The sequence below is a fragment of the Pararge aegeria genome, chromosome 18 (assembly GCF_905163445.1).
Source record: "Pararge aegeria chromosome 18, ilParAegt1.1, whole genome shotgun sequence".
Lineage (NCBI taxonomy): Eukaryota > Metazoa > Arthropoda > Insecta > Lepidoptera > Nymphalidae > Pararge > Pararge aegeria.
This window is the reverse complement of record NC_053197.1, coordinates 6715255-6729787: the sequence shown is the minus strand read 5'-3', so window position 1 is coordinate 6729787 and position 14533 is coordinate 6715255. Positions and strand designations below refer to the sequence as shown.

The following is a 14533-nucleotide window of genomic DNA, read 5'->3' as shown; positions in this document are numbered from 1 at the left end:
GAAAATAGCATTATCAAACTATTTGTTTTTCTAACCTTTTGTCAAGAATGCGAATAAATAATGAATTATTTTTTGAGGAGTGTTAAATTTAGAAAGGCAAATTGCTAGATTCATGGTTATAAAACTTGGAATAACACTTCAATTAGGCATAGGAACTTGGAATCATCAGTTCATCTCAAAAATGCGCTGAGGCCTAATAGCTCTCAAAGAGGAGAAATATATAGTGCTAATGTACCCAGGACGCTCATACAATGCGAGTTGGTTAAAAACGAGCTCAAACTTTTAGGTAGAGACGATTATCTTTAATTATAATAAAAGAAAATACAAAATACTTGCAAAACTACATTTTTGATTCACAGTGCGTATCAGCGCGTAAAATCTCCCAGCAAAGTTCGAATCGACGCAGAAAAACCTAATTTCATCCTTAAACGTGTAAAAGAAATCACGTGGCTCATCTACGAGTATATACTACATAAAATTTCTAAATACGTTGAATTTAAAAAAGGTGACCAAGAACGCGTTTATATTATATTATATTATATACAGTATATGTGTAAATGGGGATTAAATTACTTTGATGTTTCATTGTGCTTTCGTTCACACACTACACTTCGCACCTATTAAAACCAATAAAATAATAATAGAATTTTCAATATTTGTGATACGGGGAATAAAGGTAAGAATATTATAAATACTATGAGTATTAACTTTCAATGGATGTTTAATATAATGAAGCAAAAAGAAATTTATGATCAACATAATTATTATAGGTACCTGTGTTCAAATTCAGTATAAACGTGATATAAACTGTTAGCTTATTTTACTTATAAAATATAACCACGTAAAACTGGAGCTGTCGTGGAGAAAAGTTATTTATGACTTTTACTTTTAAAAAAAAATCATAAAAACATAATTCTATACTAAATTGTCCACTGTTCTTTATTATAGATCTCTAAACAAATTCCCCAAATAACTACAGCTATTCCTTAAATAATTGATATAAATATTTTAATTAAAACCTATTGGGACCCGTTTAAGACATTGAAGGTAAAGCCTATGTACGGTTTGCTTACCTATTGATATAAAACATTATATTAATTTACAACAATCATTTCACATGGATAATATATGTAACTTCTAAAATTCGTAGTAACGTTACAAAGAGATAAAAAGGTGAAAGAGATCTTGCCATACTAACTACCAATGTTATTAGTGGCAAGCGTTGTGTATCTCTGTCAAATATTCTTATTCAAAAAGTAAGTATATAGAAAAACGTATCAATATTTACAAAATTATAAATAACGTATTTACAGTTCTTATCCCTAATATTCTGCATTTGCTCTCCATAAAAAAAATTAAAAGATACGTTCCCAGCTTAAATTACTCAAACGTCACGCCAACCTCTAACAGTGAGAATGAAACAATAATTGTAGACTCTATTACAATTGCCCTTTTTATAAATCATTTAATTATACAGTTTCGATAATTTTGTGACGTTAAAACTATTCTAGATAGTGATATATACAATCTAGCATGAGCTATAAATACCCTCATAAAGTACCTTATTTATAAAAAGGCACGTTTTGTACCTCTTGAAGCAGTATTTGACTTGAATAAAGCAAGTCTTCTTGTGATAAATATTAAAAAGTACAATAACTATCTAACCTACGAGCAAAATGTGTCTTTTTAAACAAAGATATAAATGTATTTGATTGTAAATGAATATTTTAGTTACTATTTAGATCTTATTCTTGAAATAACGTCATCAAATGTTAAATCTAATAACACGCGATAAAGCTGATAACGCACTTAATATAAAACGTTACAATTCGTCATTTGGCAGTTTCAAATACTGGTCGCGCTCATCACAAATACACAAGCTTTAATACTCGTTACATAAATTCCATTAAATTCATTAGTAGTCACGTTTCATAAGCTACTCGTACTGTGCCCTAAACATCTATATATAGATTATTGTTGAGTGTTTCACGAGTTTCGTGATTTAAACAGCGGAGTTTTTGCCAATAATTGGTCCTCCACTCGTAGCATATACTCGACGTCCATCGAACTCTACTGAAGAATTCCTTTTTATGCCTTCGTCCCCAGTATCTTTGAGAGGTTCCTTTTCGTCTCTGTGAATAATAAATACACTTTAAACTTCCTTTTTGGACTGTATATATATAATATATACTATTATCTACGTACTATTTACAGAAAAATACAATCACCAATCTGAAAACATTTCACGTCACATTCATTTTAATGCTTACAATGCAGTAGAGCAAAAATAAAAACTAAATACAAATTGCAAATAAAATTCGTTACAATATTAGTGAAAATAAAATTGATAATGAAAATGGCTTTTTTATAATAAGCAGAAGATTGATGGAATTTGAAAATCAATTAAGCGTTATTAAAGTGCAAAAAATGCGTTGTAGATTATTAGTATTTCTTACACTGGAGTAGTTGGAATATAACTACAAGTGACCGGGATGTGGCAGCGTGGAGAAAACAATTTTACTTGATTAACAATTAACATAGTGTATTATTATACCATTACCATTGAATTAAATATAAATATAATATATTAAATGACAGGTTAAATGGACATAACAAAAAAAAAATACAAAAGGAAGACATGAAGAACAAAAATGTAAATATAATAAAGATTTAAAAATAAAATGATAACAGAAAACAGTCGTAAGAGATGTTCCAGACAATTGATACTGAAATATGGCGCTTGATTTTCGTAATGAACGAAGATTAAATAAATCCGTTCAGCTAGGGTAGGTGACAAAAGTATTACTTTCAACATTGCAAACGTATTTCAGCTTTATAATGGGTTACATAAGTTTTAAAGGCGAATTCAGAGGCTAATACTCTATCTAAATGTACATTAACTAATAACTAACTGACATAATATTTACAAGAACTTAACGCAAAGCTTACTTCTGTAATTAATATTTACAAATCGGTTGGCCCCAGCGAAAAGCATACATTTAAGGTCACGGTGATAATCTCAAAATATTATAGGACTTTTCATCATATTCTCCTCACGAGGGCCAGACCATAGCATCCGCACACACAAGCATGCAGGAAATCGTGGTTTCACGTGATGCCTTACGTCGGAGTTGACACGAGCTTGACAGGCGGCGGCAGAGGCGCGGGGGAGGGCGGCGCGCGCGGCTTCGTGCTGCAATAAGGGAGCGGGAAGCGCCAACCGTACAGACTAGCGGGCAGAAACATCTCTCATCGACACTAACACTTGTTACGGAATGGATAAAGGAGAACCAAAAGGAAGAGGTGAAATTGGTTACAAGGAAAAATTTTGATACTCTAATGTCGATGATGTGCGTAATGACGGTTTGATATCTGATTGTGTTAGCACTGAATATGTTTTTAAAGACATAAATAGAAATATAATAAATTTTTAAAACTTATTCTTAATATCAATTAAATAGCTAAATTAATTACCTTCCCAACTTGGCTTCATCGTCTGAATGTTTCTTGACCCGTCTTCCGCAAATAGAAGCGATAACACCTTGTCGCCTAAAGCACAGAAGAAGGAGATCGACAATGATGAGACAGATGAATACGCCAGCCAATGCCAATCCTATTATAGCTCCACTTGATAAAAGTTGCGGGGCAGCAAATCCAGATCGTTCCACACCTGTTAAATCAAATAAAAGTTAAATATATATTTAAATCAATCATTTTTTTTGTATAAGAGCGGTAAACTCTATTTGAAAATATTTAAAGTGATTTTAACCCTTTACTTGAAATACCGTAATTCATAGTTTACTGCTCTTAATAAGTTAGTTTTATGCATCATATCGAAGAAGCTGAATATGTTAGGTGAAACGTTAGCAATTGTTATAAATGCTTTGGTTCTTTTATCAAAAACAATTAATATAAATAGAAACATTTATAACAATTAACATTGGTGAACAAGGAGTGCTTTCAGAATAAAATATCGTGCACCCATACACCGAGAAATTATTTTCGCAAAAGTTCATTTCTTACAATACGAAAGCCCTCCATCGTAATGAAATGGGGTTTGAATGTAAATAAACTCATAAGAAATGTCGAGAGCGAGAGTAATGATGCATAAATATAATTAAGTCATATAATATACAATAAAAGAAGAAAGAAAAGTTGTCAAGATGCAAACATTCCAAATAACTTGAATTGACGCAAAATAAATTTTTCAAACCCCATAACAAAATTTTGAATCTATAACAAGCGATGTGGATCTAGTTACAGAAAAGTTACCAGGAACAAACTATAAATTAAAATTTAATAGAACTTTAATAACCAGCACCGGACGCTTTATTTGTAGATTTAATATAGAAATGCATACTTGTAGTTTGAGTTTATTAGTATATAATAATCATAAATAGTAATATAAAAATAGTATTATTGGGAAAAACATGTTCTTCAAACTACAAATAATTATGAGCGCTACATAATCTTTTACGAAACTTTAAACACCTATTTTAGTTTTATACTAGACAAATGAAACCTTTATATAAGTCTACAATTTGCCAATAAAGGCAGATTCATATCCGTAAAATTTAAAAATAAGAGTATAATATCATGCTAAGAAGAAATAAATTTTAATATAAAATATATTCTAATAATAATGAACATCTACTTAGTAAATTGAATATTTTTATTATCTAAAATTATTTCTAAACTAAGAGGGATTCGTACGTTGAACAGAATAATATTAATACAGACCATGCGAATGGTTTTAGTTTAATTCATATTGGAGGGGTGTACACAAAACTAGCTTTGAGAAGGACATGCAGTACATTAATTAGTTCATTCCAAGGGAAGTATAGCAGCTTTTAACTAGGTATATAATATTATTAATATAAAATATATTTACCCATAATTTGATCAGGGCGACACAAACACACTTGTCAAAGAACATTCGAAAGGGGTTAATGCATTTCTTGATAAGCATCTTGACAGCTTTCTTAAAGGGGATAGTACTAAACAATGGGATCCAGTTCATAAAATCTATCATAACTTTTGGGGCTAATTAATTATTGGTATCATTAGGAGGGTTAAAGATTGTATGAATGAAGCTGTACAAATTATATTGGCACGAATATTAATGAGCGATCCTTAAATTAAGATAATATATTGTTTAAGCGAGTAGATTAATCTATATAATTTAAGTACAACTTCATCCAATTAACCAAAAAATGTGTTTTGAATCACAGGCGCTTTCGATTTTTATAATATTTATTTTTTCACATTGGTCAGTTTCGTTCCGATTTCATCACAATTCCAACTTGACACTTAGATCTTTTCTACCTAACTACACTTACATCTATTTCTCTTAATAGCTCAGCAATATGACATTATCATCGTCTTTCCAATCATTAACTTCATTTGGACGATTATCTCTCGTTACATTTATTTTATTTAGAAAGATCTTACTAAAAGGAATAAAATAGTCATCAAAAATTCGTACACAAATTTCTTATTCTACATTGAGAAGTTTATCTATTTCATATTCCAAAACATGGTTTTCTTTTACATCATGGCAGTGTTAATGTGCTTGCCAATAAACTATCTACTATCTATGAAAAATTTAACATCATAAAGTCTTTAATGAATTCTACACTAACAGGAATAATAATTCGCATTTCAAATTCAAATTAATAAATTTTCGAAATAATTCATGATATTCTTATATGATGATCTGCTCGGATGATTTATGTTAATATTTATACAGCAACAAACTTTATCACATAAAATCCTAAACAACAGTCATCTTTGGACTTATTTAGTTTATAAATTGTATAATATTTCTAATATAATATTTATTTAAGAATATATATAATAAGCATTGTAATAAGGACGTCCGTACTAGTGTGAGTCCATCGGAAAATGCTTGGACTTCCACTTGGGTTACCTAAAAATATATTTGATAGCATAAATAATAATATAAATATAGTGAATATAAATTTCATTAACAAAACTTGTTAAGTATCTACAATGACAAATTAAAAGTAATTAAATGTACAAAAGCAATAAAACTTACCATTAAAAGTAAAACAACTCGAACTAAAATATAAGACCATTTTAAATCTATTCTGATACCAATGGGTACTTGAAGTTAAACTCAAACGCATTACATTAATAACATGCACTAAAAAGTTTTTAAACACACTCCTTTTCTAATTCACTTTGTTTACCAGTCTTTACTAGAAACTGCAACATCAACAGCTTTTTGTATTCAACAACAAAGAAACCAAAGACAACTTAAAATAACTTGAAATTATAAGAACATATTATTGATGTTACAGTCTCAACATTCTTTTTTCCACTTTTTGTAGAGAATCTTGTTTTAATGAGAGCAAAGTATTGCACAACTGTGTCACATTTTAATGCAAAGCTTAAAGCTCAATCGTAATCATTAACTCAATACAAAAAAAAAACTTAAAACTGAAAATACAATCACAATAATTGGTTAGTAAAAATATCTTATTGTAATAAAAATAATATTGTACTTTTGTTTAAAAATAATACAAAAAAGACAAAGCTAAAAGAACTTCTATAATAAGCACTGAGAAAAGACACAAGAAAAAAAATGAGCACTGACCGCAAGTGTTTCAAATTCACAAAATCATACAAACGAGATGGGATGAAAACAAAACAGTAACAGAAGATATGGTGAGGTATGCAGCGGAAACATGGGGATCGGGTGCAGTATAAACGTCGTAGAAACCAGCTCGGATTGGTATTTGGTTATGTTCTTGGCTGTACTCACCGAGAGCGGTCTGGACATAGAGTTGAGCAGGTTGAGAGAAACCAAGAGCGTTGTGAGCACGCACGTGCATTCGGTATCGAGTATCCGGTCGTAATCCTCGAATTTCATAACTGATCGCTTCGAAAGATTTTAACTCCTCCGTAAAGCAGTCTGATTGGGCAGAAACTTGCCATTTTCCAGTAACTTTTAGGACCTGTTTAAAAACGTATTATATTATTTAAACAAATATCCTATTGATGAAAACTACATTCCATGTATATCAAGGCTTTGATATGCCTTTCTTTTGCGTATCTCACTATTTACAGTTACATTTTTAGGACTAGATATTTATTCTATAAAATTAATATAGTTTAAATATTAATATACCTAGTTATTAAAAAGTATAAAAATTTTCTTAGTTTTACTTACAGGGCAGTAACTAACGTCGTACATGTCAATCGGTTCTCCATTGTCTGCGGGAATTTTCCACTGCAGTTCATATCTATCAGCATATTTTCCGTGTATAAGCGATTCTGAGCTGATCGATTCCCTCCATTTGGGTTGTTCAGGTGGTGATCTAAAGATAAAAACACAACGTAAAATACTGCTACACAAAAATTTAGTATGGTGATTTCTGGTGGTTCATTCTGACCTTCTGGGCATAATAACTGTGATAGGAGCGCCCCAACTTCCAACCCCAACTCTATTGATAGCTGCAAATCTAAAGTCATACGTAAACATCGGTCTCAAGTTTTCAACAATGTACAGAGAGTCGGCTGACCACGTTCGATTCATTGCAAAGTTCCAATCAAAGTTTCCGTTTTCTTTAAACTGTACTGTATAGGCCTCAATTGGTGGTCCCATATCTTCAGGTGGACCAACTATATTGAATGAAACGGATGTTGCTGTAATAGTGTCTTGTCTTGCCTGTAATAAACAAAATAGAAATAGGATAATACAATAATTTGTATTTATCATATAAGGAGATGAGTTCACAATAAGGAAGCCTTGCAAAAACGAACCCAATATTTTATTAGTGCGAAACTGAAAAGATCTAAGTATTTTGTTTTGGGGTTTTGAATGGGTCAGTTGTTAAGATATTAAGCTAGTTATAGGTACATATTGAGCACTAGCCTTAGGCGAGGCGTGCCTTTAACAGCCGCCTAAAATAGTTCATATCATTTAATAAATATCTTACTTGAACAACAGCTCCTGGAGGGAAAGCTTGTCTCAGTTGGATAATATGCTCTGCTTCACCTAGAGTATTTGTAGCGATACATTTGTAAATACCATAGAGACTTGCATCAATAGGTGTTATGGTCACATAGCTTATGGGACCTGATCCGTATATTCTGACGTGAGGAGTTTCAGTAAGATCATATTCGTGGAACCTGATGTAAAAAAATACATAAGTAAATTACCTAAAAGAAATTTAAATAAATATTTCTTTAATTGACACAGTAATAATTTTATATCATAAACTGTCCCAGAATTCCAATCTCGAGATATGCGGTTTGGCTAAATTTAGGTAGCGAATTACTAAACCGGTACCGACAGATTCCCGTTCCGATGCAATGTTAAAAGTCAAATTTGAACTTCCGTAGTCTAACATTTTAGTTATTGACTGGGATAAGCGTTGACTAATCCGCCTATTATGTAACACTTACTTCCATTTAATGGTGGCATTAGGAATACTTTCAGCAATGCAGCTGATATTCACAGGTTGAGCATTCCAACTCCATACTGGAACGTTGTTCATATGTTCAAAAGAAGGCCGGAATTGAACAGTTAAATGACCATTCTTTCTTGCTTCGCCACCTAAACAAATTAAATAGTTTTATTATTTTTTTCCTAGGTTGCTCGGCTGATATAATAAAAAGACATTAATTTAGCTATAATCATCAATAACTTAAAATTTATCAAGTGTTAGCTTGTACCTTCATTTTCAGCAACACATTCATATAATCCGTCATCTGTCCTATTCAGTCGGGAAATTGTTATCACGGCACTGGATTCCATTTGATCACCTGTTTGATGACTGCTCGTTTCTATTGTAATTCTGTGAGTTGACATTATTTACATACATTATTTATTTATTATTATTTAATTATTGGTACCATTAATTATAAATATAATATAATTATTTTAATAAAAAAAAAGGTAATATTACCGTCCATCATCATTTGGACCATTCAAGAATCGATCGTTATTGCTTAATTTTCTAAAGCTAATACGAGGAACCGGACGTCCTGTAGCTTTACATTCCAATCTTCCCTCCGTATTTTCAGCTGCAGTGATATTCAATAACTCAAATATTCTCGGACGAACCAAAACTTCGACTTCTATTTCAGTTTCGTTGTGGCCACCTTGATTGACAGCACTACAGATATATTTGCCGTAATCACTAGCTTCTACTCTATCGAATGTTAAAAGCCCACTAATTTCATCCACACTGAAGCGGGAAGTAGTACCTAAGTTCTGCAAGATAAATACCAATATAAATTTTAAACATTCTATCAAATTATTAGGATTAATAATTACTTTCAAGTGCTTATACCTCTCGTGTCGAAGCTTTAATCCAGGAGTAAGTTGGGGGCGGTTTCCCTCGAGCTTTACAAGTGATGGAAGCAGTTTCGCCTTCTTTAATTTGAACCTTTGTTTCGCGTTCCTCCATTTCTGGGGCAGTGTAAACCTAAAATATTATGAAATCGCTTTAATTTTACGAAAATTTTTGTACCATCCTGATTGACGATTCTAAACTGTATAGCGCAATTACCTCAAGCTTAATATTCCTTTCCGCTAACTCTCCAGTTTGTATGACAACAGCTCGGCAAGTATATGTCCCATCATCACTTTCTTGGATATTTTTAATCAATAATCCATTTGCTTGAATAACATATCTATCACCAGTCACGATCTATTGAAAAAAAAATCCAGTTATTATCGATATGAAATTTCTTTTATCTATGGATATATTTGGTTAACTTTGTTTATAACAATTACTTACACTAGTTCCTTCTTTGAACCAATCCACAGAGGGTGCAGGTTCGGCTTTAACTTCACACATAATTCTATACTCTTTTCCTTTTGTCGCATACTGATTTTCATTTGCATTTGTCCATGTAATAGCAACTAGAACGATAATATTAACTGTTAAATAAAAATCGAATAAGTACCTATAATTAAATAAAGTTTGATTTTATTTGCACTAAAATACTGAATACATCGGCGTTGTTCTACACATCAGATAGCTGACAGTATTGTTTTGCGTGCATTCAAGCTCCAATGGCGATGTAGTCGACGCTGTACATTGACAATATATGTAAAACCAATACCGAAAGTTTCCAAAACCACACTGGCGCTGAGAGGCATGTTTGTGTAGGTCGCTTCGCACGTGTAATTGCCTGCCATTGCCGTGGTGATCGACGATATATAGAGGTACTGTAGCTGTTTCGCGGGCATCGGTTCCGTGTAGATCTCTGGTCTGGTACCGGCCCTGTTAGGATAAATACAATATTATTAGCATTTCTTAAATGGAGGAACTGTACCATAAAACCATCAGTTTTAAAATCATTCGTTAACGGTACAAATTTCTGAACTAAAGAATGAACTTGCAATGATCTTACAACGGTCAAAGTCACTAGATAGTAAATTTAATTATCTTTATTTTCATATGCTGTCCTACTTCTACTATCCTACTTCTTTTTCGATATTCTTATTTTATGTGATGTACAAATAATAATGATATGAAACTTGTCTTTTTATTTTATTTTATTTATTAAGTTTACTTACGTCTTGAATAAAATACCTAGCCAAACAGTATTGTTTGTATTGAAGTTTACGTGCCCTGTAAATACATCTCCGAATCATTCGCTGTTTCTTGGAATCTATAGTTGTTTTCTATTTAAATGTCGAATAACTTTCATTACTCCATTTAGGTACTCGAAATAGGATTTATATTTGAGCAGCCAAAAAAAGTTTGGGGCAAAACGTTATAGCGCAAGGTCCTCTACTATTACCTCTGGACTGGGTAATAAACTCTATTTTAGATGCTAAGTACTCGTATATTAAAATGATTTTCAAAGCACATTTATTATAATATTATAATTTAATCTTCAAATTTAATATTCTTGACAGAAAAAAACGATATGTTATTTTGACCACCTGACTAAACGGTTATCTTGTATAGCGACAAGATTAATTTTTCCACAGAAAAAAAAGACGCCTAACACTGCAGTAAGGTTTTCGTAGTTTATATATATATATATATATATTTATTTATTTATTTATACTCTTTATTTGCACACAAACAAAAATACAGAAAAAGAATAAAAGAAAACACAGACAAAAGAAGTATACAAAAGGCGGCCTTAATAGTTAAGTTTATATATTGAACTTTTGGGATAAAATAAAAATGAAGCTATTATTTCGGGATAACTGGTTATTTGATTAAGTTTAATTTTATTAAGACTGTAAAAAAAATTATAATGGAGAAGAGCGGCCGTGTAGCGTTTTAAGGTTGACTTATAACCGGACGAAGTCGCGAGGGACAGTTAGTTGCAAATATATTAATTGCAAGTCCCGGCTTCCAAAAAGGATAAATTTAAAACTCCCCAGCCCAAGTTACCCGTAAACAAAAAGTTTAACAAGTACTAACGCAGCTTCGTTTATAATGAGTCCTTTGGGATCGCGCCATTGCGGCTGCGTGACTAGGGCCGTGTCGGGAGCTTCCGCCTGGCACGTCAAAACCACGGATTTGCCAACGGCTACTGTCTGCTGCTTCGGCATCGGGAATATCCGTAGCGTTTGGCACGAGCATCCTGCAAAAGAGAAGACTATGTTAGTATGATGAATGAAATAATGTCTTTTTCTTCTACCACTTTACCAAAAGCGGATATCGTCTGCGAAAGGTACAGAAGTCATTTGTGGGATTGAGTGTACGCTTTTACAATATGATTCCTAAGGTAATTTTGGACCTACCAATGAACAAGTTTAAAGAATTTGTTAAAACACATTTATTACAGCGAGGTTACTATACAATTGATGATTTTTTTAATGACAAGGTTGCTTGGAAGCATCCGGCTTCAATTTTATCTCCCACAAGATAGAAAAATGAAATTTAAAATGCAAAATGTAAATTGTTGATATTGGAAAAGAGCAACTGCTGAGTTTCTTGCCGGCTTCTTCTCGGTAGAATCTGCTTTCCGAACCGGTGGTAGAGTCACTACACACAGAAAGACTTGACGTTTCAAAAGTGCTTATGTTAGGCCTACTTGAAAAAAATTAAAAAATGATTTTTGAATTTTCTATTCCACTACAAGTTAGCCCCAAGATGGTAGCGGGCTCACCCGTTATTGGAGTATAACAGTTATTAAACCCATCCCCCTAATCGGTTTCTACGCGACATAGAACCGGAAAGCTAAATTGCTTAGCGGCACGTCTTTAGCGGTAGGGTGGTAACTAACCGCGGCTGAAGCCTCCTAACAGACCAAATCAAAGAAAAGTCAGAAATAAATAATTTCTGATTTAGGCTTCGGATCTCGAAACCGGGAAATCCAATATACAGGACCACTGCGCCATTGAGGTCAACAATCATTCACCTATAGCTAAATGCAAATAAAATCTGAAATTATAATATATAGAATATAATTAGCTTAATTCAAAGTATACCTGCAGATAAACTAGATATTTTCATAATATCTGAAATATGAGGAATGAAATTTTAAATTATTTCTCTCAAAACAGAAGTAGGAGAAGTTTAAACTCTTCGCACCGAATAAAATAAATTGGCCATTACTTTAGCGAAGTTCTTGTGAAGGAATCAAATATTGCTGTAACACAAAGTGAGGATCGGAAGGGCGGGGAACTCTTTAATTAAGTTTACCGCAATTTATTCACGGGCACGTGACGAAGTTTCTTATTTTATTTCTTAGTTTTACGTTACAAAAAGAAGATATATTTAACTTGTCACACCTGTAAATTTTCTCATCCTTAGGTTGGTAGTTATGAAATAAAAACCTCTCTTCTGTCTGTATACTGTTTTTTTTATTTTTTTATTACCGGTTTGTTTTCTGGCAATATCAAATAATTTGGAAAAATTTACTTTTATATAAAATAATTTTCATGTGAAGTATGTATTTCTGTCTTTTTGTGATCTTTTTGTGTTGTATGAAGTATTAAACTCATAAAGGAATTCAACATTTCGGCCACAGTGGATAAATTCTTAATCTCGCGGTTAATCAGAACTTGTAAAAATTAATTACTACTATTATTCAAAACAAAAGCTAGTTATGTTAATAATGTACCTAATTTATGTATATAAAGATGAACTTATGTGTAACCATATAAACTTATGTTGCATTGTATTGAAAATATAGCTAATTTTACAATGGCAGTCATGTCCGCAACTCACATCCGCAAGACAATGTGATATATTAGTATGGGGCATGTATGAGGGGTTGGACTTTTCTGATACAATACACGCTTGTCATACAACTCAAACATAATCTTGTACACCGCTACAAACATTGCACGTTTAATTCACAGAAAAGTCGGCTTTATTTTTATAAACGTAAGGACAGCAACTTTTGGTTGTAAGTAAGTCAATGTTGTAGACTGTACCGTTTCATTCCATGAACGCAACCAGGGCATGGAATTTTTTACAACTTTTTAGGTATGCAGCCTGCGTATGGGGACCCCTCCTTATCCCAGAGTTTTTCCCAACAAACTGTGCTCGTTGCATTTATACGAAACGTAGTTGATGAAAGAGACACACAACTCGTGATTCCTACGAAAGTACGTATTTCAGTGAAAGAATAACAAATGCCATATAATTCATAATACGGGGCCGGCTTATTTCAGCTCGTGACGTCTAGAGGAGTTTCCTTTTAAAATGCAAATTTGCATCGCATTTGCTAGTGCTATGTCTCATGTGAATAGGAATGTGAAGTATGAAAAATATGAAATTTATTGAAAGAAATGTAAATAATATTGCCATAAAACCCACCGTCTAGACAGTATGTCGAATAAATAGGTATCAGAATACTATGTATTTTCTCCAAAGTTGCAATCGTCTATTCAAACCCACAAACAATTTACCGCTTCCGTGTTTATTATATTTTGGAAATTAACCATACAAAAGTAAGGTACCCCAATTGAGACACCGAAATTAAGCCTCAACAGTAAAGGTATCACAATTTAAAAAATACCTGTGGACATGCCTCTAGGACCATTGCTTTTACTCCATAAAAGACATGCTACTAAAAGTAGCCGTGGTCTCTTCTTTCTTAATGTTAAATATTTGAACTATAACTCAATATATTATTGAGATCTGTATCGGTACCCTATATTTTCAAATAATGATTTCAGTATTGCCTCACAGTGTCCTGCTACGTTATGTGCGAGAACTATACACAGTCACTTTCTTAATACAGTGACCAAGGCAATCTGTCTAATTTCTACTATTTATTGGTACAAGTTGTATTAAGAAGCACCCTTAAGCCGGTGGTATTCATTCAATCAAATGCGGTTGTTTCATGCTGCAGAAAAAAAATTCGAGTAGGTAATTTTATCAGCTGTTTCCAAATTTCTAATCACCTGTTAAATTGTGTTTTTTGTCACTGGTGTACACTACAATTATTTTGAGAATTACTGTAGATCGGATAGATTATAGGCAGGTAATGTTCGACGCTCCATCAGTGTGTATATTGTAAGTAGGTAATCGCAAAATAAACTAAGTGGATGGTAGCGATTACTATTGCGCTTAGG

The 14533-nt window shown here is 32.5% G+C and overlaps 1 protein-coding gene across 1 annotated transcript in view; it reads right to left on the bottom strand.

Moving 5' to 3' along the window:
- Positions 1-894: 894 nt before the first annotated feature.
- LOC120631427 (fasciclin-2) overlaps positions 895-14533 on the bottom strand; it is a 184910-nt gene continuing 171271 nt past the window's right edge. The window contains exons 2-15 of the mRNA XM_039901006.1: positions 11424-11586; positions 10102-10262; positions 9774-9898; positions 9543-9683; positions 9324-9458; positions 8937-9244; positions 8704-8825; positions 8434-8584; positions 7965-8157; positions 7419-7693; positions 7196-7343; positions 6788-6980; positions 3475-3670; positions 895-2132 (exon numbers count right to left, since the gene is read on the bottom strand). Of these exons, the coding sequence (XP_039756940.1) occupies positions 2003-2132; positions 3475-3670; positions 6788-6980; positions 7196-7343; positions 7419-7693; positions 7965-8157; positions 8434-8584; positions 8704-8825; positions 8937-9244; positions 9324-9458; positions 9543-9683; positions 9774-9898; positions 10102-10262; positions 11424-11586 (2441 nt within the window). The 3' untranslated portion in view covers positions 895-2002. The remainder of the gene's footprint in view (positions 2133-3474; positions 3671-6787; positions 6981-7195; positions 7344-7418; positions 7694-7964; positions 8158-8433; positions 8585-8703; positions 8826-8936; positions 9245-9323; positions 9459-9542; positions 9684-9773; positions 9899-10101; positions 10263-11423; positions 11587-14533) is intronic.